At 47.7% G+C, this 23,174-nt stretch overlaps 1 protein-coding gene across 1 annotated transcript in view; it reads left to right on the forward strand.

Annotated features, from left to right (window-relative positions):
- XKR6 (XK related 6) overlaps positions 1-23,174 on the forward strand; it is a 163,720-nt gene that overhangs the window by 138,264 nt on the left and 2,282 nt on the right. The window contains exon 2 of the mRNA XM_033056155.1: positions 4,611-4,807. Within this exon, the coding sequence (XP_032912046.1) occupies positions 4,611-4,807 (197 nt within the window). The remainder of the gene's footprint in view (positions 1-4,610; positions 4,808-23,174) is intronic.

Raw genomic sequence — 23,174 nt, forward strand, 5'->3', positions numbered from 1 at the left:
CAGTGTTAAGAAAGGTTGGAAAGACCCTCAAAGAAGTAAATAAAATACCACAAGGAAACAGATGAACTGGAATAAAACTGTTTACACCAGTTCTGTGCATTGGTGTTTGGAAATAAGGTTAAGAATGGTCAGTGTTGGAGCTGGTGAAATTTGATGTTGATTAATTAAGTAGGTATTTATTACTTGCTGAAAGCCCTCAAGGTGCAAATATTGCTTTTCCCAGTTATTCTCACAATCCACTGAAGGAATGGGATCTTAGTCATTCCTTTCCTCTCTTTGCCAGATTTGGGTCTGAAGGATGCTGAAGACAGAGCACGATATTTTGTCATGGAATGAAGAGAAAAAAATAATTTAAAAAAAAGGAAGTTAATTTACTTCCAGCTGCAAATGGTCCTTGGAGCTGCTTTACTCGCATTTTCCAAGGGGTTCCTGAGGTGGCAGTCCCATGGGACAGGGACAGAATTGTCCTTTGGGGTCAGATTGGGCAGGGTTGGCTTTTGTGCTGTGAAGGAATGATGTGCACCCTGGATAGGGGAGCAGCAGCAGGTAGGGCTGTGCTCCTCTCATGGGGTGTTTAGAGGCAGGGCACAGCACTAAAACATCTGGGGTTTGATTTCAGAAACCTCTCAGCACCTTTTTGGTGCTCTCTGACCCAGTTTCCCCATCCATGGAGAGGGGCAATGCAGGCGACCTTTGCCAAAGGCTGTGGGCTCAGCACTCAGGGACAGCTTGGGGTTTGTGCCATTGCCACTGATGGAGACACTGTCAATCCATGTACAGTAATTTCAAGATTATAAGCTGCACCATTTTGACTAAAATTTTGGTCTGAACCCAAAGTGCGGCTTATAATCAGGTGTGGCTTATATATGGACAAAGAACAAAAAGTTACTCTTTTAGTTTGGAGGACAGGTGTCTGCTGAGAAAGGCAGGAGCTTCTCTTTGAAATGGAGAATGGAAACCCCCTCCCTCCAAATTATTATAATTTTGAAATCAAGGGGCTCTCAGGCAAAGATATGGGAATAGGAATAACAGTTCTTTACTAGGGAAATTAAAATAGAAATACAGCACTACAAAGCACAAACCCCAAACCCTGACACAGTCAGAGTACAACCTGACACCCGTCAGGCAGGGTGTTGGCAGCAGTCCCATTCCATGGTGGCTGCATCCTCCTGCAGTGACAGATGTGGCTCAGCTGGAGCAGTGCTCCTGTACAAGGTGCAGTTTCCCTCCGGAGCTCCAGTGGGGATGTGGAGAAATCCGGTTTTCCTCTGGAGTCCAGTGGAGAAAGGGGCTCCCTTAGTGTCCCAAACCCTCTGTTTTTATCTTGGTGAGAAATGTTGGGCTCTTCCCCCTGGCTGGAGCAACTCCCAATGGGATGCAGTAATTTTATCAGTGCCACAGTGGGACTCAATGGCCATGAGCAGAAAATGACTGGCTGGAGGAAGGATGGGTTGTGAAAAGATAAAGAACACTGCCCTGCCTGGTTTCAATGGATGGCCCATTAGCAGAATATCTCCCGTGGAGATCAGGATCACTGCCCTCACCCTCAACAGATGGTGATAGAACAGATACCTTTTATCACACCCTGTATTGTAATGTGCAGTTTATAATCGTGAAATTACTGTATTTCAATATTTTTTCCATGCATTCCACCCCCATGGATTGGTGTCATATCCTCTTTCTGTGGCCAGTAAGACAAAACTATGCTTAAACTGTGGATGGTGGTGAATCCCTAGAGATTCATCCTAAACCCAGAGATCCAGGAGAAATCATTGCAGGACATTTTGTCCCTTCTGATAATTCCCTCTTATTCTTTTTGAGCAGCCCAATGTCATTGTTGCTGTTTGGTTCAGCCAACCTGGAGGGCTGGGAAAAGAAAAGATGGTCTTGAAAACAACCCAGAACTGGAGACAGCTGTTGGGAACAGCAGCGTGGAAAAGTAGAGGTGTAGGAAATGTGAACTGTGAGAAGGCACTGAAATAAAATTTTTCTGGAGAAAAGGAGGTTCATGGAGGATCTTCTTGCATTGTTGACAGGAGGGGCAGCTGGGGGGGGATTTTGGGCTCTGCTGTCAGGGAACAAGGGGCAGGATGAGAGGAAGTTGCACCAGGGAAAGTTCAGGTTGGACATCAGGAAGAATTCCTTCAGGGGAAGGAATATCAGGCATTGGGAGTGGCTGGTCAGGGAGGTGGTGGAGCCCTCATTTCTGCAGGGACATAAAAACCATGTGGATGTGGCACTTGGGGACATGGGGCTTGGCAGTGCTGGGGGAATGGTTGAACTCGATGATCTTGGAGGTGTTTTCAAACCTTCATAATTCTATGGTTCTATGGAAGTGTGATTTTTTTTTAATCTGGAGAAATGAAAGGTTTACATGGCAACTATGTGCAAACAGGTAAAAGACTGCTGCAGGGTGAAAACCAACAGATTCTTCTTGTGCATGGCTGAGGTGATGAGAAATGAGAGGTTTAACCTTCCAAAGAGGAGTTCAGTTTTTGTGTTCCAGCAGGAATGGGAACTTCTGGGGAAGGGGAAACCATCCAGGAGTAGAGGACAGATTTGGTGGGATTTGGCAGAGGTGATGGTGATGGGACTGTGTCACTGACATTATAAAAACCATTGCAGTGTGGCTTGAGCCACAGCACCCTCCCTGACTTTGCCTTTCCAGCTAAAATGCATTTATTTAATTGCTGGGTGAAGGGAATTTGGGATGCTGCAGCTCCTGGGGCTGGGGCGCTCCATGGAAACGCCAAGTGCAGGTGATGGATTTTGGCATGTTGGGAAATCCATTCCCACCCCACTCGGGATGCTGTGGGTGTCACACCAGTGTCACCAGTGTCGTAGCGACTGCTGTAACATTTGCTCGAGTGTCGAGCCCCATCTGGTGGCTTTCTTGCGTCTTTTTTTTTAATTTTTTTTTTTTTTTTTTTTTGTGTGTGTGTGTCCTTGCAGTCCTCTTTCGGGATTTTTCGCCTCCTGTGCCAGGCAGCTGCGAGCGGGCAGGAAGGACAAGATGCTGGGTAAAGGGCAGAGCTGTCCCAGCTCCCATCCCTGGGTGTAATTCCCACATCCAGGGGCTGTCTGGGCTCACGTCCTCCCCTCCTGGCAGGGATGATCTAATCCTTTTGGCCAAACCCCAGCCTGTGCTGTGAGCCCCTCCCAGAGCCTCCAGAAGGTTCATCCCACTGGGGGCTGGGGTGGATGAGCAGCCCCAGACATTTCCAACAATTGACTGGCTCTAGGGTCAGCTCTAGGTGAAATGGTTCCCATCCCAAACGAGGTTACAGCAGGAGGAAAACCCAGTATTAGGTTGTCAATCCCTAGAACCAGGCTGGACAGGGCTTGGAGCAGCCTGGGATAGTGGAAGGTGTCCCTGCCATGGCAGAGGTTTGGAACAAGATCTTTAAGGTCCCTTCCAACCCAAACCATTCTGGGATTTTGCATTAGACAGGACCCTGTTAGGGGTGTTTTCTTAAATGCCACGAGTCCTGAGGCAGAGGCAATGGTGGAGCTGTGCCTGTCCATGCATGAGACACCTCCTTCCACCCCAACATTGCCCCAAGTCTCAAAGCTGTCACTCTGACCAGTGACAATCTGTGGCCTTTCACATCTGTGGGTCACATCTGCTGCATGTGAAGGCAGTGTCTCACTGCTCCATCTATGATGAAATAGGGCCAAATCATAGAATCACAGAATATTCTGAGCTGCAAGAGACCAAATTCCAATTCCTGGACAACTTCAAGAATCCCACAATGAGCCTGAGAGCGTGGTCCAAACATTTCTTGAGCTCTGGTGTCTGTGAGAGAAGGGGTTTAGATGGTCTGCCAACTACTTCCAAGTGTTAGGACCAGTATTTTTCACGTAGGTTCTTTTCTTGTGATGAAAATTAGACAAGGGAGTTGTTTCCTTGTGCTTCAAAAGCATTTCCTAATCCCCTCATGTTTGGGTTGGACCAGTAAAGTTTTCCCACCCTTGCAACACCAAATGCACTTCATCCTATGGTCTTCTTCTCAGGGTGGTACCCAGCATAAGGTTGGGCTTGATGATCTTGGAAATCTTTTCCAACATTTTAGTCAGATTCTAAAATCCTTCTCATGTGAGGTTAGCCCTCAGGCACCAGCGTTGTTGGGTTATCTTAAATGAGCAAAGCAGCTAATAGCTGCTGTAAAGCTGTTTATTGCAAAGGTCTCAAAAGTCTCAAAAGCACAGTCACAGATGTTAAAGTTCTAGTATAAAGTCCCAAATAGAAGCAGAAGCTGCTCTTGTTCAGGTCCTGGAAGCTGATGTTGCTGGGGCAGCTCCCATCTTCTACTTGGGTGTTGATGATGGTGGTGAGAGAGCAAAGCAAAGCAATAGCAAAAAAAACAATGGCAAATGGCAAATGGTAAAAAGCAAATGGTAAAAAAAACTCAGCTCTTTCCAATGCATGTTCTTATATAGAATCTTCTCAACAAGCTGAGACACAAACTCAGACCAGCACTCTTAACCTATCACAATTCTGGTTTCCTAGCACACCGACCTGCAAACCCCAATGTCTCCCCATCCCCCACAAACAGATCCTGCTGCACTCCAGCACCTCACTGGCAGCTTTTCCCTCCTGTTCCCTGCAGGTATATCCGAACCATGTACCTGGGGATCCAGAGCCAGAGGCGGAAGGAACACCAGCGGCGTTTCTACTGGGCTATGATGTACGAATATGCAGACGTAAACATGCTGCGCCTCCTGGAAACCTTCCTCGAGAGCGCCCCTCAACTGGTGCTACAGCTCTGCATAATGATCCAAAAGAACCGTGCAGAAACATTACCATGTAAGTGGCTCCCCCCTCTCCCCTCTGATCCCAGCTGATGATGGATGTGTTGCTCGCTTTGGGACAAAGCTCTGCTGGCGTTCGCTGGGTAAAATCTCTGCTCGTTCCTCTGAGGAGAGAAAAAAACAAGTCAGTGTCAAGGAAAGGATGGGATTCAGCTCTTCCATGCCCTAAAGGAATGATGGTGGTGTCAGGAGGAGGCAGGCTCTGCTGCTGTGGCACTTTGTGCGTTTGTTGCTTGGCATTGGGTGAACACGATCATGCCCTGCCTCAGTTTCCCTCCTTGCATAAGTAGGGGGATAAAACTGGCCAGATTTGAGTTTGTGTTGTGAGGATAAATGGTTCAATGCTTTGATGGTGTTAAGTGTGAAAAATGAGGGGTTTTTCAACAACTAATTCTGATCAGTGCCCAGTTATTGGTACCATGGTTCTCACCAAGCCCAGGAAAAGAGAAGGGGGAGGCAGTGGAGGGACAGGGATGTAGTAAAGGTTTAATTGCAAAGGCAGACAGATCAGACAAGGCTTGGAAGCCACCACAGGGAGTATTTTGCCAATTCTGGTGCCTGCCCCTGCTGTGATGTGCTGAGATGGGGCATCTGTCCCTGCTGAGAGGGACGTGGCCCTGTCCCAGCCCTGGCACCAGCAGCTCTCCCAGCCCATGGCCGTGCTGGCAGCCTGGGGGTGACCAGCCTGAGGGACAATCATCCTTCCCAAGGACCAACAGTGAAGCTGTTGGGTTATTCTTTCACCAAGGGTGACATTCAGCTTCCCAAAGAGAGCCTGGTTGGGGCCTGTCATTTCTGAGGAGATTTTGGAGCTGCGGTGGGAACCGAAATTGGAATTTGCTTTGGGGTTAAATTTTGGTGGTTTTGCCAAGGTCACCACTATCTACAGCATCAAGGAAGGCCAGCCACTCTCCCTTTTCTCTGTATTTCCAGCATGTCCATCACAGTTGTTTATAGAAGCCTTCCTCCTCCTATTTATGCAGTCTTTTCTTGAAACCTCTCATCACGAGCTCTCCAGGCCTCCAAAGTGCTGACATGATGAATATGCCTTTCCACAACTCCTGCTAGAACGGCTCACATTTGCCAGCCCCCTTTTCCTGCTGCTTCCAGCGTTGTTAACCCGACAGAAAACGCAGAGATCACAGCCCAGCAGGTTTGCCAGGGCGCTCTGCACATTGCTGGGCTCTCCAGGTGAAGTTTGTTGCCCTCTGCTGTGCTACACAACACGGGAGAATAATCCCTCCAAGGCTTTCAAATCCGTGCCTCTTCCACTTTCCCACTTTGCCTAATCCACTGAAGGAGCTGCATCTTTTTTTTTTTTTTTTCCAGCATCCCCCTCCCTTCCTTTCGCAGTTCCTCCTGCAGCTCGCAGAGCCGGCTGCGCTCTCTTCCAAGGCAGAACACGTCCCCTCCTGCCTCCCCGAGCCCCGGAGGGCTCTTTGCTCGCCACGCTCCAGCAGCCGAGCTCGCCGGGTCCCCAGCGCATCCCTCCCTGCATCCCTCCCTGCATCCCTCCCTGCATCCCTCCGTGCATCCCTCCCTGCATCCCTCCCTGCATCCCTCCCCGCATCCCTCCCCGCATCCCTCCCTGCATCCCTCCGCGCATCCCTCGCCGCCCGTGCCGGGGATGCGGGCGCTGATGGATGAGCTCAGCGCTCCTCCACTCCACTGTGAGGTTTCCTAAAAGCTCCTCCATGCCCTCTCAGTGCTTCTCTTTTCCTCTTCCTCCTCTTCTTCTTCCTCCCGTAATTATAGAAAAGCGAATTAAATGCTGAGAGGAGCCGATGCGAAAGGGAGCATCAAAGGTTGTCGCTTGAAGCAGGCAAAAAAAAGCGAAGGGAGGTGGATGCTGTCAGGAAGGCAGGGTGTTTAAAAATCCAATCGAGTCTCTCCCGGCTCATCGAGGCTGTGGGAGCGTGGCTCGTCACAGGAAGGGGCCAGTTCTGCCTTTAAACAGGGACAGCATCCCTGCATCCCTGAGGGATGCACACCGGGAAAAACCCAGGGAAGGGCTTAAAACACAGTTACAGCCCCTGCTGGTGTGTCCAGACTCCAGCTGCTTCCACACATTCCCCACAGACCCTCGTGGATTCATTTAGTGCCAGACAAGGTCAGTTCAGCATTTCCTGTGGCTCACATCCCTCCTCCAAGCCCCAGCCCTCCCTGCTCTCTAGATTGCAATGCCAAGCCCAGGCTCCACTTTTCCCCAAATAGGTCAGCTTCTATTTAAGGAGCTTTAGAAAGGGAGTTATTGGAATGGCTATCACGAGGGTTTGCTTTTGTCTCCTAATTCCTGTGTTGAGAGAGCTGTTGAGGAAAGAAGAGTGAACACTGGAGGTCTTCACTCAGACCCAGAGCATCTCCTCCAAAGAATTTCTGCCACACAGCATGGTGGTGGAAAGGGCTGATCTTGGAAGGATGAGTAGAAAGGGATACAACCAGCCTAATTTCCTGAGTTTCAGTCTATTGGATGGATGGGAGAAAGAAAAACCTCATCATGCCTTGCAATCTGACCAGGTGTGAGAGGGTTGGGTGGGATGTGTGTCAGCACCCAAAGAATGGAGCAGTTTCACCCAAAAGTGACAGTGTCCAGCAGCAGAAGTGCTGGAGCTGGAATTTGAGGTCAAGACCCAGCTTGGGATGAGAGCCCTGGTATTTCCTGAGGGTCAGGATTCATTCCTTCATCACACCCCCAGCACAAGGCAGAGCAGACCCCAGCCCAGCTGCCCTTGTCTGAGGAACAACAGAAAAGAGCCCTGAGAGGAAAGGGGTAAGAACTCCATGAACTTCCATCAGGTGGGCAGTGGAAGGTGAATGTTGAGAGCCTGAGCTGGAATTCTTTGCTTGGTGCAGCAGATGGAGCAGCATCAGCTCCTGAATATCCACATGGAAGGAGCTGGTGTTGGTCCTGTGTGAAGGATTCATCTGCCACAACCACAGCTGGGTGGGCCCAAAACAGAGCCAGGAGAAGCTGAGGGATAAAGGATGGATCCAGCACATGGAACAGCTGATGTGCAGAGCAGCTGAGGGAGGTGGGATGAGATGCTCAGCCTCCAGCAGCACCTTTCTCCAGGGAATCTGATGCACTCAGACCTGCCATGAGGGTCAGGGATGCTGGAGAGGCTGCAGCATTGTCCCTCAGCCACCCTGACTGTCTGAGCTTCAGGAGAGGAGGAAAGGAGAGGAGAAAAGGGTGTCCATCTCTCAGACTCCTGGGCAACAGTGGCCAGAGGACTTCCCCTGATCTAAATCACGTATTTGCAGGGGAAAGCACAACATTAACAACAGAAAAAGCTCAGCAACCCAGATCTTCATTCCATAATCACTCCCAGCAGATAATCCACCTCACTCCTTGCAGAACAAACCATCCTTAACCCCCTGCACCCCACAGAGGTGCTGATCAAACCAGCTTAAAGGAGACACCCAGCCTCTAGGCAGGCAGGGAGGTGAGAGGGATTGCAGTTTTTCTGGCATAAATCTCCTCTTAAGGAGGTTTGCTTCCACTTAATTTTTATTATTTTTTTTAAACATCTTTAAAGCTTAATGAGATTTAGCAGAAGCCCCAGCGTCCTGAGTTCTTTACACAAAGATTTCTGCCTGCATGAGGCTGCACTTTCAGATCTCTCCCTCCAAAAAAAGCCACATCTCTCCACAGATGCTGTGTCCACCTCCTCGATGGCCCTACAGCTGACCTGAAAGAGATCTGCAGCCTAAGCCTTCCTTTTGCAAAGTCCTGCTGGAATCTCCAGGATTTGGGGAGGTGTTTGCACTCGGCACAGCCCTCAAAAGCAGGCTGAAGCTGCTCATGTGTTTGAGGAAAAGCAACATTGACATGTGGGGTTTTCTTTAAGCAGAGTGATACAAATTAGGCATTAAAATGGAAATTTAAAATTAAAATTTCAGACACCTCAGTTACAGATGTGTGCTGGCTGCAGAGTTCTCCTGGTGGAGTTTGTAAATCATCTTGTCCCTTCCTGAGCAAAATCCTATTTTTTTTTTATCATGTTGTTCCTAATTTTTACCATGTCTGGGGACCATTCATGATCCCTTTTTGCGGGGGCAAACTGAAGATGATTTTCCTTGTCACTTAGTTTAGCAGGCTCAATGGGTTAACTGAGTTAGAAAGGGACCTTCAGCCTGTAGGTGTTCAAAAATGTGATTTCCAAGTGACATCAGCACTGGTCTGAACAAAAATGAGGAGACTAAAATCCCCAGGTCTCCAGTGAAAGTGGAAAAAAGACACATGAGATTTGAAATTTCCTCCTTTTCTCCACTTGCAGGAGCACTGAAAGTTAGTGCAGGACCCTTCATGCAGGCTAAAGAGGTGTCCAACAATTTTCAAACAGGAATCCAAACCCCCAAACCCACAACACAAAATTGTCCCCATTTATGCAGAGAGCCATAACCTCATAAATAAACCAGGTTTTGTTCTACACAGGCAGCAGATGCCATGGGGATCAGTGCAAAATTCAACATGGTATTTACAGATTCTGTGTGGGAAAGCAGAAATCCTCTTCTTGACTGGTGCATTTTTCCTAAGATCCACCAAGACAACTTCACTAAAGAAGTCTTTGTCTTATAAAGTCCTCAGCAACAGGAGATGGGGTGGGCACAAGATCTACCAGAGCCACACCCTGGGCTTTGATTCAGGTCCTGAGGAGGAAGAGATGCTAAAACTTTGCCCAAAGGCAGATATTCTTTTTTTTCCTTTTTTTTCCTCATGAAGTGGGAGACATCCATCACCCGGTTTGCTGCGACAGAAGAGGCACAAGCAGGGGAGCAATTGCTCATTGCCATGTGGGAAATGGACCCCACCATTCTTGTGTTTGCTGGGATGATCTGGGATGATCTGCCCTGAAAATTTGTCCTGGCTCTGTAGGAGTCAGCGGTGGGCAGGATGGCCAGGACAGAGGGAGAGATCTCTAAAGCCAGGTCTTGGCACTTGTGGTTTATTGCAAAGGGTAAAGAGGGCCCTGCCTGGAGCTGCAGCCACAGCTCAGAGCAGGGCAGTGAGAAAGTAAAAAGTAATAGAGTAAGGGGTAAAAGAAAGAGCTGAGAGAGAGGTAAGAGAAAGAGCTCAGAGAGCGAGGCTCCCGTTACAATACAATAAATCTTCTATGTTGAATATTCTAATTTTCACTAACCCATCTAATACAAGATACAAATCCTATAGCATTTGCATACAGGCTATAAGAATCATTACATTACCATGCTGTGTTACTCTTTAAACCCTAAAAACTCCTCTCTGGACCCTTCTGCCACGCCAGCAGGGTCTTCTCTGACCTTTGGACTGTCTGCAAGCAGAGGGAATTGTTCATTCAAAAGGAGATTTACTTTCAGCTGGCCATCCTATTGTTTTCTAGTTATTTAGTAACTAAGGTTTGGTATCTCAAAGATGGCTTTCATTTCAATCTCACTTATAGTTTCCATACTCTCGAAATCTTTTGCCAGGCAATCATATTCATAATGTTTTCCTGTTCCATTCCCCCCAACATGACTCCACCACATTTTCCCTTTAAAAGTTCACCCAGCAGCCCAAGGAGGCCCAGATAGCTCTGAACTCATCACAGCTCGCCTGGGAGGCCACTCATATGACTGCAGAGCTGTGCCAGGCTGGGGCATATGGCTCTGTTCCTGCCTTCCCTGCTTCCCACCAAAGCCGGATGGGAGGGAGCAATTTGGTGCCCTGCTGGAAACGAGCCGCTGGGGCCTGGCCAATTCCCAGCAGCATCAAAAAGCCATCTCCACAGTTGGCAGTGGCTCTGAGGACGCCTTGCTCTGGCATGCTGAGAGCAGGCCAAGCCTCAGGCACGCTGGCATGGGACAGCTTGTCCCATCACCATCCGTATTGTCCCAGCGCCGTGCGATCCAGGAGCTTTTTTTCGCTTTTTTTTCCCATTTTTTTTTTTTTTTCCCCAATGGGATTTGGAGCCAACCCAAGGAGATACGTCATGCCTTCACCCATCCCCACCTGCAGCTCCTCTGTGCACCACCTTGCCATGTCTCTTATTTTTGGAGCGCTGATCAAAGCCCGTCTGTTCCGTACCACGTGTCGCCATCACACACAGGACACGGCTCAGCCAGCAGAGATGAGTCACCATTCACGGGACAGCGCTGGCACACGGCCAGTGCTGCCAATTTTAGGCTTTGTCAGACTGTGGTAATCACTGGGAAGGGGTTACATCATCACAGCACTACACCAGCATTAGCTCATGCTGTTCCCAGGAGCTGGGGGCCAGCCACGAGAATGAGACATGCAGAGAAGTTTGGGTTTTCTTGTCAAGCAGATTACAGGCTGGAAATTCAGACTCTTTTTTTTTTCTTTTTTTGGGTTATTCCATGCTGCAGGCTTTCTGGGGAGTTTGGTATCAGAGCATAGGAAAAGGTGCTGTTGGTTAGTGAAATACATGGGAATTCTGTTCTATTTAGCTTCAGGTTGCTCTAGCGCAGGATTTTTGTCAGGCATCAAGGAGAGCACATAAAAAACCAACAAACATGGAAAAGATGCCCTGATGGGCAAGGACTGCTCTGTGCTTGTACCTCTGATGGAGGTGGAGCAGTTCAGGTTGATGCCACTCAAATTGGTTGAGTTTTGAAGGAAAGAATTCTCTCACTTCAGAAATTATTAATTGTTTGCAATGCTTAGCTTGGGGTGGCAGTTCTGAGTCTGGGTGTGCAGCAAAATTACTGAGTCAGTAGAAATCTCCTGAAATGACTTTTGTCCTTTGTTGGCATTGGACCAACCTCATGCTCTCAGAACATCCATATCTTCATACATGGGTCACAGAGGCACAGCCAGCAGGCACAGGAGCCCCTGTCTGATGCACATCAAGGTCCCAAAAATGTTTGCAAAAGGCAAGAAGACCCAGGAGATGATCCAGGATGAGCAGGACTTAATGAGTGGACACCAAGTTCTGACCACAGGTGTACAGAGTGTACAAAATATGGGAAGCAGAGGAAAAATAATAATTTCCTGCTGTTATCCTTGGAAATCAGTGTCCCTGGTGCCTTCAGCACCCCACTGAGGCAGCACCAGCTGCACCACATCCGATTTTGCCACTCTGTCACTCCCCCTCACAGGAACGCTCTGCCAGACTCTCCTCACTGGTGCCAGCCCTGTGTACTCTCCAGGAATGCTGAGATGCTCCTTCCTCTCCAGAGACCAATCCCCTCTGCTGGGTGATGCTGAGGCATTTCCACCAAAGGCCCTGCCCAACATCTGAGGTTTATAAACCATTATGTTTATAACCAAGGTCACAAAGTGTGCCCTGCTGGCACTGCTCTGCATGCAGATCTCTTCCTTTGGAGTGTGATCTGAACTGGGTCCCTTCCTCTTTCCCAAAATCATTCCCAGAAAAGTTATTTCCCTGATTGCTGCAGGATTTCTCTGTCCAGACCATCTAGGAAAGGAGGTTTGCAGGATCCCTGTTTGCTCCCTTGGAAGTATTGCTCTGGTGTTGTCTCATCTCCAAGGAGCAGCCCTTGGAGCTGTGTTTTAGCAGAAATTTCCCTCACAAAGCCCTGGCAGGGGACAAGTCTGTGGGGTTTCATGCCTGCTGATGAACCAAAACACATCAGGACGTGAGCACAGCCACCAGATCTCGTTCATCCTCTGCTTCAATTATCAGCACAGCCCTTGGCACATTTTGAGCTCCCGGCAGCCAACACCAACCCAAACAATTCCCATGCTTGGCTTGGGTGATGGCAAGAACAATTCCCACCAAGCACTCTGGGCCACCCTGTTTTGGAGGCTGGGACAGAATTTAGCAGTCAACAGGATTAGGCTTGGCTTAGCTGCTGATTTCTGGGCACAGGGTCCAGATCTGTGCTAAGGAAAAAGGGATTCTCGTGGTTGCTCTCCAAAGCAGACAGCAGAACTTCTTGGGCTTTCCTTTCCAGCACTGAGGTGCTGCTCCCCTCTTTTTCAGAATATCTGAGCCCCCATTTGCAGGATTACAACATCCTTTCCACTGGTGGTAGGCAGGTTTGCATCTTTGCCAATGGCTGCAGTCCTCATCTGAGTTAAAACAGAAAATAAAAGGAGTGGCAGGATAGAGGTGCTGTAAGAGATGTCAGATTGCAGTATTAAAATGCACAAATATTCTACATGTTGTTTTGTGCCAACCATCCCTACTCAGAACATAGAAATGGGAAAAGATTTTATGCTAAATGGAGCCATGTGTTGTTTTTCTTAGCAAAAGGGGTTTTTTTTTCATCATTTCAGTGCATTCCAGTAGTTCCTCAAAATGTGTTTCTCTTCTAAGGGTTCCTAATAGTAGAGTTCAAATATCATAAGTTCTGAAAAATTTCAGTGTACGAGGCTCCTTCTGGTAATTTCAGGATTCAAACTGGAAGCAGCTCTGCTGGATTTGATACACTTTAAAGTCTCAACAAAGAATTAGCCACTAGAAGTTGTAACTAAAGTGCCCCTCAGAAAGAACCAGCTGTTGAATGCAAAATGTGATTTTTCCTCCAAGAATAACCTGTCTTGGATTTTGCCATCTTATTCTTACCAGTTGAAGTAACCACATTTGGTGTGGGGTTTTTTTGTGCCTGTTGTTCTAGAAACACTATTTTAATTAGCAAAGGGACAAAAATGAAGTCAGGAAATAGCAATGGAAGTTTCTGGAGATGGTTGTGCTCCTGCCAGGTGAGGCCAGGTTTGTGTGACTGCCCTGCCTCCTAACACTGCCTACAAAAAGGGATTTTCTCTGCTTGCACAGAGTTAAATCCTTGCTGGAGGTGTTGTCTGAACACCCTGGTGGAGCATTTCCAGTGAAACCCCTTGGGGTGTCTCGAGGAGCTTCACATCCTCTCATCTGTGGCTGTTCCCTTCCAGGGGCTCAGGTGGGGCTCCTTTCCACTTCCATTCTGAGACAGCACTTAAAGGCTCCAGATTAACGGGGATTTAACTCCAAAGTCTTTATAATTACAGTGATGACTGTGCAGAGGGCACCTCAGCCTGAAAAGAGTGGCAATTCATGCAGCTTTGGACAAAAATAGACACGAAGAGCAGCTCTCATGCTCTATTTCCAAACAAGCTAATCTGTGCCCGGGAAATCCTGGCTGCTGCTTTCCCAGCACATTTCTAACGCAGAATTAACCCAGGTGGTTGGTGCCTGGAGGGATTTAGACCAAGCTCAGAGCAGACAATCTCTCCTTCATGCCTGGGGGTCGTTAGAAGATGCACAGAGTTGTTGGTTCTGAGTTTCTCTATCAGTTTCAGTGCCATCCCTGCCCACCTGAGTCAGGGATTTGTGGGATTCATGATCCCCAGAGGATGCACTGGGAAAAGGAGAGCTTGGGCATTTGGGCTTTTGAGTCCTTGCTGCTGCAATGTGGGTTACTGGTCCACATGAACCCCAATTTAAGTGATAACAGCAGCTCTTCTGATTGGAGGCACCATTCATGCAGCCCCACACTGAGTCTGAAAACACCATCAGTAAGATTAACAGGAATTCTGATTCCAAAAATCACAAAGGAAAGAACTGTTCTGCATGAACACCCTCAAAGTAACATCTGCTGAAGTGGGGGTTCTTTCAGTGAGAAAAAAAATCTGCTTTTGCTGAAACAAAATCATCGAATTCTCTCCATTCCATTTTCTTAATATTTAAGGGAAGCTTCAGAACAGAAGAGCCATTTCAAACTAAATAGTGTTGTGTTATAAATACTTCTGTATCATTTATGCCACACCAACAGGAATTACAAAAGTAAGACTGTGTGTGTCTCTCTGTTCCTTGTTTGCCTCCAGCTTCTTTAGACTCAAATCACCAAACTCACTCCAAATTCCTGAATGGAATTCTCAGACACCTGCCATGCATTGTTCCCCTTGAAAAGTGAGTTTGTGTGTTGTCATTTCCTTGAACTCTGCCACTGGAGTCCCATCAGAGGCTTTAGTGGCTGGGTGGAGTTATTCAGAAGTTTTTCAGGATTTGTCTCTAGCTCTAGCAATGCACATTTTCCTGAGGCATGATTTTGGGAGCATAGCAGAGACCAGATTCCTGGAAGGATTACCCTGTCCTGCTAAAATAATTTTTTTTTTCTGACAGAAAGCTGTCCCCACATCTGTATTTCACTTTACCTGCCATGCCTGGGCTCCCCAGAGCTCTCCAGACCCAGCAGCCACCTGCACTCATTTACTCTGCCCAGCCTGGCAAATCTGATAATATGAGAAGCTTCATCTCCAGGCATTGAGGAGCTGAGCCAAAGCTCTTCCACATCATTTTTAACATGATGAAAAGGATTATATGACCATGGTTGTGATAAACAGAGGACTGTGATCAGATTTTGTCTGTACCTGTAACACAAACAGTGCTGGAGCTCAAGCACTGGCACTCAAGTGGTTGTGCTAAATTAGTCTCTGGTAGAGTTTTTCCTGCCAGCCTTTTCCCGAAGCTCTCCCAGGCATGAGAAAACAAATTCACACAGTCCAGGAACCATTCCCATTGGGCAGATTGGATACACCTCCTGAGGGATTTTAACAGGATGGGCATGGCAGAGTCTGCCAGCTGGGCTCAGGGTCAACAAAAAATCCTGTTTCTCATTTGGGGCTCAGATACCACCACCAGGTTCTCTTCCCATGTGTCCTTGTCCTCTCTGCTGGTTTTTATGAGCCAGTCTGTGGTGACAATTCACCCCACAGGATCAGACCCCACTCAGCCAAGTGAGTTGAGGCTTGTTTGTTTATACAGATTTCCCCTCAGTGCTGCCAGAAATGTTCCAGCTCTGGAACAGGTGTCAGCAGCTTCTTTCCCTACATAAATAGGTGAAACCTGAGATACCTGCAGCCAGCATCCTGGGAAAGGGACAAGGCTGTTGTGGGGAGCAAAAATCGGATTTTCATGCTGATGAGGCCTGTTGAGACTCAGTGATGTAGCAGAGGGATGTTGTCTTTCTCACTTGAGGATGTTGGTACCTCTGGCTGTTCTAGGATGTCCTCTGACTGATCGTGCACCCTCAGGGTGTTGGGGGCTTGTTTTTCCTACTTTTATACCTACTTTCAGTGGTATAAATGAATGGTGGTGTGTCACTTGAACATGCCCACATCATGTTCTTTCAGCTTCTGCTCTGCAGGAGCCACTGTGGGTTATTCTGGAGCCAGGAAAAGGTTTCAGCAATCCTCCTTTCTCCTCTCTTCACCTTGCTGAGACTCAGTGCTCCCCTCTGAACTGGTGGATGGTACCTACTGTTCATCTCACCGTGCTCTTCTTTGGTTTTTTCAGAAGTCTGAACTCTGGAATTCAGTTTGAATGCCTGGAAGTGCTCAGGGCCGGGCTGGATGGGATCTGAGCAGCCTGGGAGAGTGGAAGGTGTCTCCATCCATGGCAGGGGGCTGGAATGAGATGAGCTTTAAGGACCTTTCCCTTTCAAACCATTCCATGATTCAGCAAGAGTCAATGGAGAGGCATTTCCAGACACCTCATCCCGTGTCTCAGACAGCATTCCTGGGGTGGAATAAACTCTGACAGAGCATATCCACACAGAGGGTTTCAGAACAGAGGGGAAGCTTTGCCAATCCTGATGCGGTGGCCAGAATTTGGAACAGCAGACTGACACTTCACTGAGGTTGTTTGAGGACAATCCCAAGCAGAGGGTGGATTATCCCATCCCTGCTTGGCCTGGGGTGCTCGTGCCTCCTGCAGCAGGATCAGTCTCTGGCTTGCATCCAGGAGGAGATGCAGGAATCCTTGGCTGCAGGGCTGGAGATGTTTGGAGCTCACAGGGGACATGGATAGGAGGAGACACGACAGAAGCAGCAGAGACAGTGAGAGCACAGATCAGACGAGTGTGGCTGGTCACCTCCTCCTGCAGCAGGGACAAGGGACAGCTGAAAGGAGCAGGATGGAAGGGGAGGGAAGGAAACAATCCCTGGTGAGCTGTGGGTGCTTCCTCAAGGCAGGGCTGAGGGATGGGCTGGGGGAGGAACTATTCAGCTTTTCTAGGGGCACCAAGGACATCTGATTTAGCAAAAGGGAAAGGATTTAGGAAGCTGAATTTGAGGACATGAGCCTCCTTTAACTGGAGGGTGGGAGGGCAGCTCTCCATGTGAGGGAGGTTTTGTGGAGTTGCCTTGGCATGGATTTTCTCAGAGCCTCTGGTCTGACGTGGAAGAGCTCTCCTTGTGCCAGCTTGGACATGGAATATCCTGTACAGAACCTCCACACCAGCCTGGTGTGGGATTCCAGTGGGATTTGGTAGTAGAGGACTTTCTTGTTATCCACACCTGCTTGGAAATCTGTCCCTGAAAGGAGTGTCCTGCCTTTCCCAGCCATCAGCAGTTTTCTGTTTCTTATGGAATGGTGATGCTGTGTCCAGGTGAGCTGGATCCTGGACAATGGGGATGTGATACCCTGGGAGGAAGATCCCAGAGGATCTCCATAGCAAGGGAGCAGGTGCTGAGGATGTGAAACTCACCCCTTGCCTGATGAAATCAAGATATTTTCCATGAGAAAAGAGCAAAGGACAGGACACTGATGTGAAATCCCTTCCCAGTTTCCTGCAAGACCTGGAGTGTGATTCCTGCTCTTAGCAGAGCACAGAGGTGTCACATAAATGTGAGGAGGCCATTCCTGGGTCAGACTTTTGCACCATGTTCACAGTAGGTGGAATAGTTCTCATCTGCCTCCTGGACTGGTGCTACACTGGAAAAAGTGTTTGAGGAAGTGTCCTGAAACCCAGTGAGGAAAATGAATGGCAAAATGGTCTGTGCAGCCCTTTACTATTTATATACTGGCAGTGTTCCATATTTTTCCTTGTTCAAAGAGACAAATAAAGAGGGAAAATAAAGGGAAAAAAGATACAAGTCATTCCCTTCTCTGATGGGGAAGAATAAAGAAACATCAAGCATCAAAATCCATCAGGAAATGATGAAAATCAGACCTGGGGTCTGATTCTGACCCCTTTTACTCTGACACAAACAAATTAAATCAGATTAAAAAATAAGAGAGAGTGACTTCCAGGCCCTGTTGTTACAAAAGCAGGATCTGGCTTGATCCCTTTTGTGCATAAATGCATTTTCACTCTGCATGCATCAAAATGAAAGCCTGCTCCTTGTCTTCTGCTGAGCTTCAGGGAGGAGCATGCCACCCAAAGGGGAAAACAGGATAACAGGGTTCCCAGCACAGGGGCCTGAGCAGGCAGAGAGGGATGGGGATGAGCTGAAATGTGGCACTTGGCATTCAGCAATTGTGCCTCTGCACAGGGGCTGAGGGCAGCTGTTGTGTCACGCTCAATATTCGCCATCCCGCTCACCCGGGAGAAATGTTGGTATCTTCCCATTTTGTTTTAGCAGAGTCTTAAGGAGAATTAATGTCAAAAAAAAGAAATAGAGCACTGGTTAGGCATGGTTTTCAATGTTAAAGGGACAGGCACCACGAGAAATACTCAGGGAATGTGCTACAGCAGCTGCATCCAAATTATGGGCAGCTGGGTTTGTGATGAAAACTGTGCCTACCCCTAGTGAAAATCCTCTCTCTTCAGCTGGACAGCACTGAGTAAGGACAAAATGGGTGTAGTGCTCATTTTAAATATTCATTTGTGTGTGTGTGTGTGTGGTTTTTTCTATCAGACTGGTTGTAAAACCCTCAATAGACCAGATAGACAGGGACAGCTTTCCCTGCACTGTTTTTGTTCCTAGGCTTTAAAAGCAGCCATGGAAATTTCAGGGGAGTCATTGCTTTGATTCTTTCATGTGAATGGGGTTTTTTTCCAAAGAGCCTTTTTACAAATCTGAGATGACCTTTTCTTTTTCTGGACCATGGGTAGCAACCAAAGGAGGAAAACCAAACCAGGATGAAATTCAGGGTGTTCCTGTGAGCTTCAGCACTTTCCCTTGAACTCTGAGTGTCCAGGCTCCTCTCCTCTGGTATCAGATCACTGTCTGCATTGTACTCAAGTCCACTCATGTTTTCATGATCCAAAGCAACAGCTCTTGTTTCCCTTTCTCAGAGAATCTATTCTTTAGTCTGACATTCTCAGAAATTTAACTTTTATACACCTGCCTTATTTCCCACTGCTTTCTCATCTCTCTGTGCCATTTCCTGTTGCACAGCCTCTATGCCATGAGTTTATCATTGAAGGGGGATCGTGAGCTCCCCTGAGAATGGCAGAATTTTTTTTCTCAGCTGGTGTCATTTGAAATGCCCTGAGTGCCTTCCTTCAATCCAGCTCCCAGTTCAGAAATGTTCTTGTCCTCTGCCTGCAAGTTTGTCACACCTGCCAGCTCCACCTGGCAGTCTGGAATATCCTAAAGCATCTCAAACATTGCTGGATTCCCACCTGTGATGGTTGCACCAAGCTTTGATCCTCCTTTGAGCAAAGAGACATCATTTAACCACGGACACCCTGGGGCAGTCTCTACAGCAGGAGCTGAATCTGAAATGTCTTGTCAAGCACACTGTGACATGGAGGAGAACTATTCCCTGCTTTGGCTTGGATTTTGTATGAGATCTTGGGTGAATCCTTCAAATCTTGGTGCTTCACCTGTCAAATGGGACATTACAGAGCTCTGCCTCCCCTGGATGTGGGTGAGATGTCTCACTGCCAGGACTCCAGGGTTCTTTCCTAAAGGAATTTGGGGGGTTATTCCTTGTGCTGTGTCACTCAAGACTTGACTCCTCGATGGTGCTGATGGCCTGTGTGTCACTGATGTCTTCCTAGGGTAGAGAATCCCAGTGTGTGCCAGTCTGGCTCGTGGTGGGCAGGTTATGGGATCTGTGTGGGATACAGAGCTGCAGCCACAAGGAATCAGCCCCACAGAGCTGATTGCTGCTGGCTGGAGAATGCCTACAGAGATGTGATTGTGCATGGTGGGGATATTCCACTCCCAAGACTCAGAACAGAGTGGGAAGAATGGGAGTGGGCTTTTTTTGAAGTGACTTCAGTGTTTACCCAAGCTCATCCCTTTGGTAAACAAACCTTGAAGCTACTCGTGCTCCACCAAGGTGCCTCAGTTACCACGTGCAAGAGTCAGAATCAAAATAAAAAATTACTGCCCGTGTGATCCAACTTTTCAGGACTTTTTGTTTCAGTTATAATTGAAGACATCTCTACAGTTGCTTAGAAATAAGTTCTGGAGAAGGTGGGAGGGAAAACAGGGATGGTTTATCCCATAGTCTGTGGGAATTGTAAATTGTGTGAAGGTGTCATGGGCTAAGGGAAAGCTGGGAATGGGAAACTTGTGGTCAAAAGTGCTGTGTCATTTAGGTCTTTGTGAAATAGCCAGGGAATAATTTCTGTGGCAACACAGCAAGAAGTAAGAGTGATGTAAAAGTCTTTACATTACTGCCTGGTTCCTGCTGACACCCACCTACAGATCTCCCCCCTTACACCCAGGTCCAGATCCTGCTCATCACCAAAATTCACATTCAACACAGGACTTGTGAACTTTTAACAGCAGAAAAATGTCAGAATGCCCAGAGATCGTTCACTGCCTCCCTCAGATCCTGGTGCAGATGAAGAGACAATGAGCTGTTCTGCACGGGGGGGACTCATCCCGCCTGACTGCCGCTCCCCTGGCAAGGGATGGAGTCAGACACCTTGGGAGCATGAGTCAACCCCTCCCTGTCCCACACACGGATGTCAGGACAGGCTGAATCACTTTCTGGGGGTGTCTTGCCTCTCTGTGCTGGCTGGAGGAGATGTTCAGATGACTGTCAGCAGCCCGGGTGCCGTGCGAGTGACTCAACGCACTGAGCCAGCTCTCTGCAATTTGCAGCCAAGGCTGTGATTAGTGCAGGGTTCTGCCCTCAAAACATTAGGTAAAGCCTTTATGTGCAAACTGGGGGATTGTTTGGGGTGTATTTGACTCCCTTCTCTTTTCTAGAATAAATGAGCCCAACAGAAACATTTTTAATCCAGGGTGACACATCTGTCACCTGTGGGTTGGTGCTGCTTGAGTTTCCCTGTACAGGTACAGCTAATGCTGTGCAAGTTTCTAGTAAAACAGCACTAAAATAAGGCAATAAATGACATATTTTTTTCCCAGCTACTCATGGAAAGTTTTTAAACTGAATAGCCAAGAGATAGTGCAACAAACAGTACTGATACACATAACAAAACTTTGTGGCATGACTCATCCTTCCAGAACTGTTAATAAAGTCTACCAAAAGTGTAACTCATCTTGTAGGTTAAAAATGAATCTAATCTACATTTACTTGAGTATGAAGCTGCTCATATTTAGAAGTTCCCCTCCATTATGGGGAGAGACTGAGGGTCTGTTCAGTCTGGAGAAGACTGAGGGAGCATCTCAATAACCCGTATAAATACCTCCAAGGGGTGTCAGAGCATGGTGCCAGACTCTTTGCAGTGACAGGATGAGGAGCTGTGGCCATAAAACAAACCACAAGAAGTTCCACCTCAACATGAGAAAGAACTTCTTTACACTGAGGGTGGCAGAGCACTGGAACAGCTGCCCAGGGAGAGTGTGGAGTTCCCTCCCTGGAGACTTTCCAAACCCACCTGGATGTGTTCCTGTGCCACCTGCTCCAGGTGATCCTACCTTGGCAGAGTGATTGGATGATCTCCAGGGCTCCCTTCCAACTCCAGCCATTCTGTGACTCTGTGGCTGGAATCCCCAAGTCCTACTTGCAAGTGTTTCTGAGTGAGGAATTAGAACTCGTGGGGAATCATGATTTTCTTGAAGCTGGTGGCTTAAAGCTTCCCTCTTGGGTAAGGCCACTGCTCTCACTGCTTTGCTGTTTGTTGTTTTTTTATTTTAAATTCAGTCTGAAATTCCAATGCACATTTGAGCCCAAAGACAAGGGATTCAGAGGGAAACTCGAAACTTTCCATCAGGTGTAGTTTTGGTGGAGTTTGCAGGCTGTTAGAATTCCAGTGAGGGCAGAGTTGGAATCTTCCATCCTTCCTGACCTTCTTCTCCATCATCTCTCCTCCAGACACGGATAGGTTGGAAGGAGGGAAATGTCACCCTGCCATGCTGTGGGGTGGGTTCCTCAAAATTGAGATAAATTCTATAGAGTGAGGTCTGAGGAGCCAATGGACCTTGGATTCCCATGGAAGCCAGGCCCCCATGAGCAAAGAGAAAAGAAAACAGGAAAAGAAATTTAGTTTTTTTCAGGCATTGTACCTTTTTAACTCTGAGCAGCTCAGCAAGATGTTCCTTGGATTTTCTTAAAGAAGGCAAAGCCAAAAAAGATCTGGACCTATCACTCAGTTACACGTCAGAGAGGGAGGGGCATTTCTCTTCATTTTGCTTGGAACCATTAGCAGCTTTTCCTTTGGACTTTAAAGGTGATGTTCCTAGATAAATCTTTGGCTAAGGCTCAATCCAACTACAGCTAACAAATTATTGAACTTCCCAAATATGAATTTTGGTCCATCACCTGTTTCCTCACCTGTCCAGAGCAGCACTGGGGGTAAAGGAATAAGATGCCAGCAGCTCTTTCTTTTCCCAGGAATGTCTCAATTAGTTTTTATTGTGGTGCTTTGCTCCATGAGTTGTTCAATCTACCCTTGTGATAACCAATGGGATTATATTTTTAAAAGCCTCTCAGGTGTGCTGGGGCCACTACTTTATCTTCTGGAGGAAATAAATTGTTTAAGTATTGGTTGGGATGGAGAATAAGAGCAGAACTCTTTGGAATATCAAGGGAGCTTCTGCCCCATGTCAGGGTGCAGGGGGATGTGTTGGGTGAGCCCAGTGCAGGCTGTGCCCTCCCTGACAAACTGTGACTTGGAGACAAGACTGGAGAAGAGCTACCTCCAGTACAGGTCTTGGGTCCATCCTGGAAACAAGGGGATTTACTGGAGAGGTCAGATCCTTTGTTCTGGGACCCTTTCATGGGTATTGAGGAGTCTTGCTGCTCCCTGCATTTATGTTTGTCTGCATGGGAGAAAAACCTTGTTTTAGTGAAAGGCAAATGCAAATGGGGATTCCTGAGTAAGAATCAATGGGAATGTTGCTTAAAATAAAGTATTTTAGAATATAAAAGAATCCATGCAGTTACAGGGAACGCAGGTGTCCTGCTCTTGTCGTGGTGCATTCCGAGAGAGATTCTGCTCTCCAAGAAAGCAACTTTCACACTTGGGCTTCAGCATTTAGATGAGATCTGGATTTCAAACTTTCAAATGTGGATCCAGTCAGGATGGGCACAGAGGCTGTTCCCTACTGGAACAGCTGGGGTGGGGTGGCTGATCTGGTGGCTTGGGAAGACAGGGAGAAAGGAGTCAGAGAACTCCTGAAAACATCACCATTTCCAATTCCCACACTGATATCTCTGTATTTCTCTCCTCCAGACTGTAAGGACAACCTGACGTGAGTTGAACCTTCAGGCTCCCGAGCCTGCCCCAGATGCAATAATGTAGTGAGCAGATGATGTTTTCCACCAAAGCTCCTGTCTAAC

This window comes from Catharus ustulatus, chromosome 3, assembly GCF_009819885.2.
Source record: "Catharus ustulatus isolate bCatUst1 chromosome 3, bCatUst1.pri.v2, whole genome shotgun sequence".
NCBI classification, from domain to species: domain Eukaryota; kingdom Metazoa; phylum Chordata; class Aves; order Passeriformes; family Turdidae; genus Catharus; species Catharus ustulatus.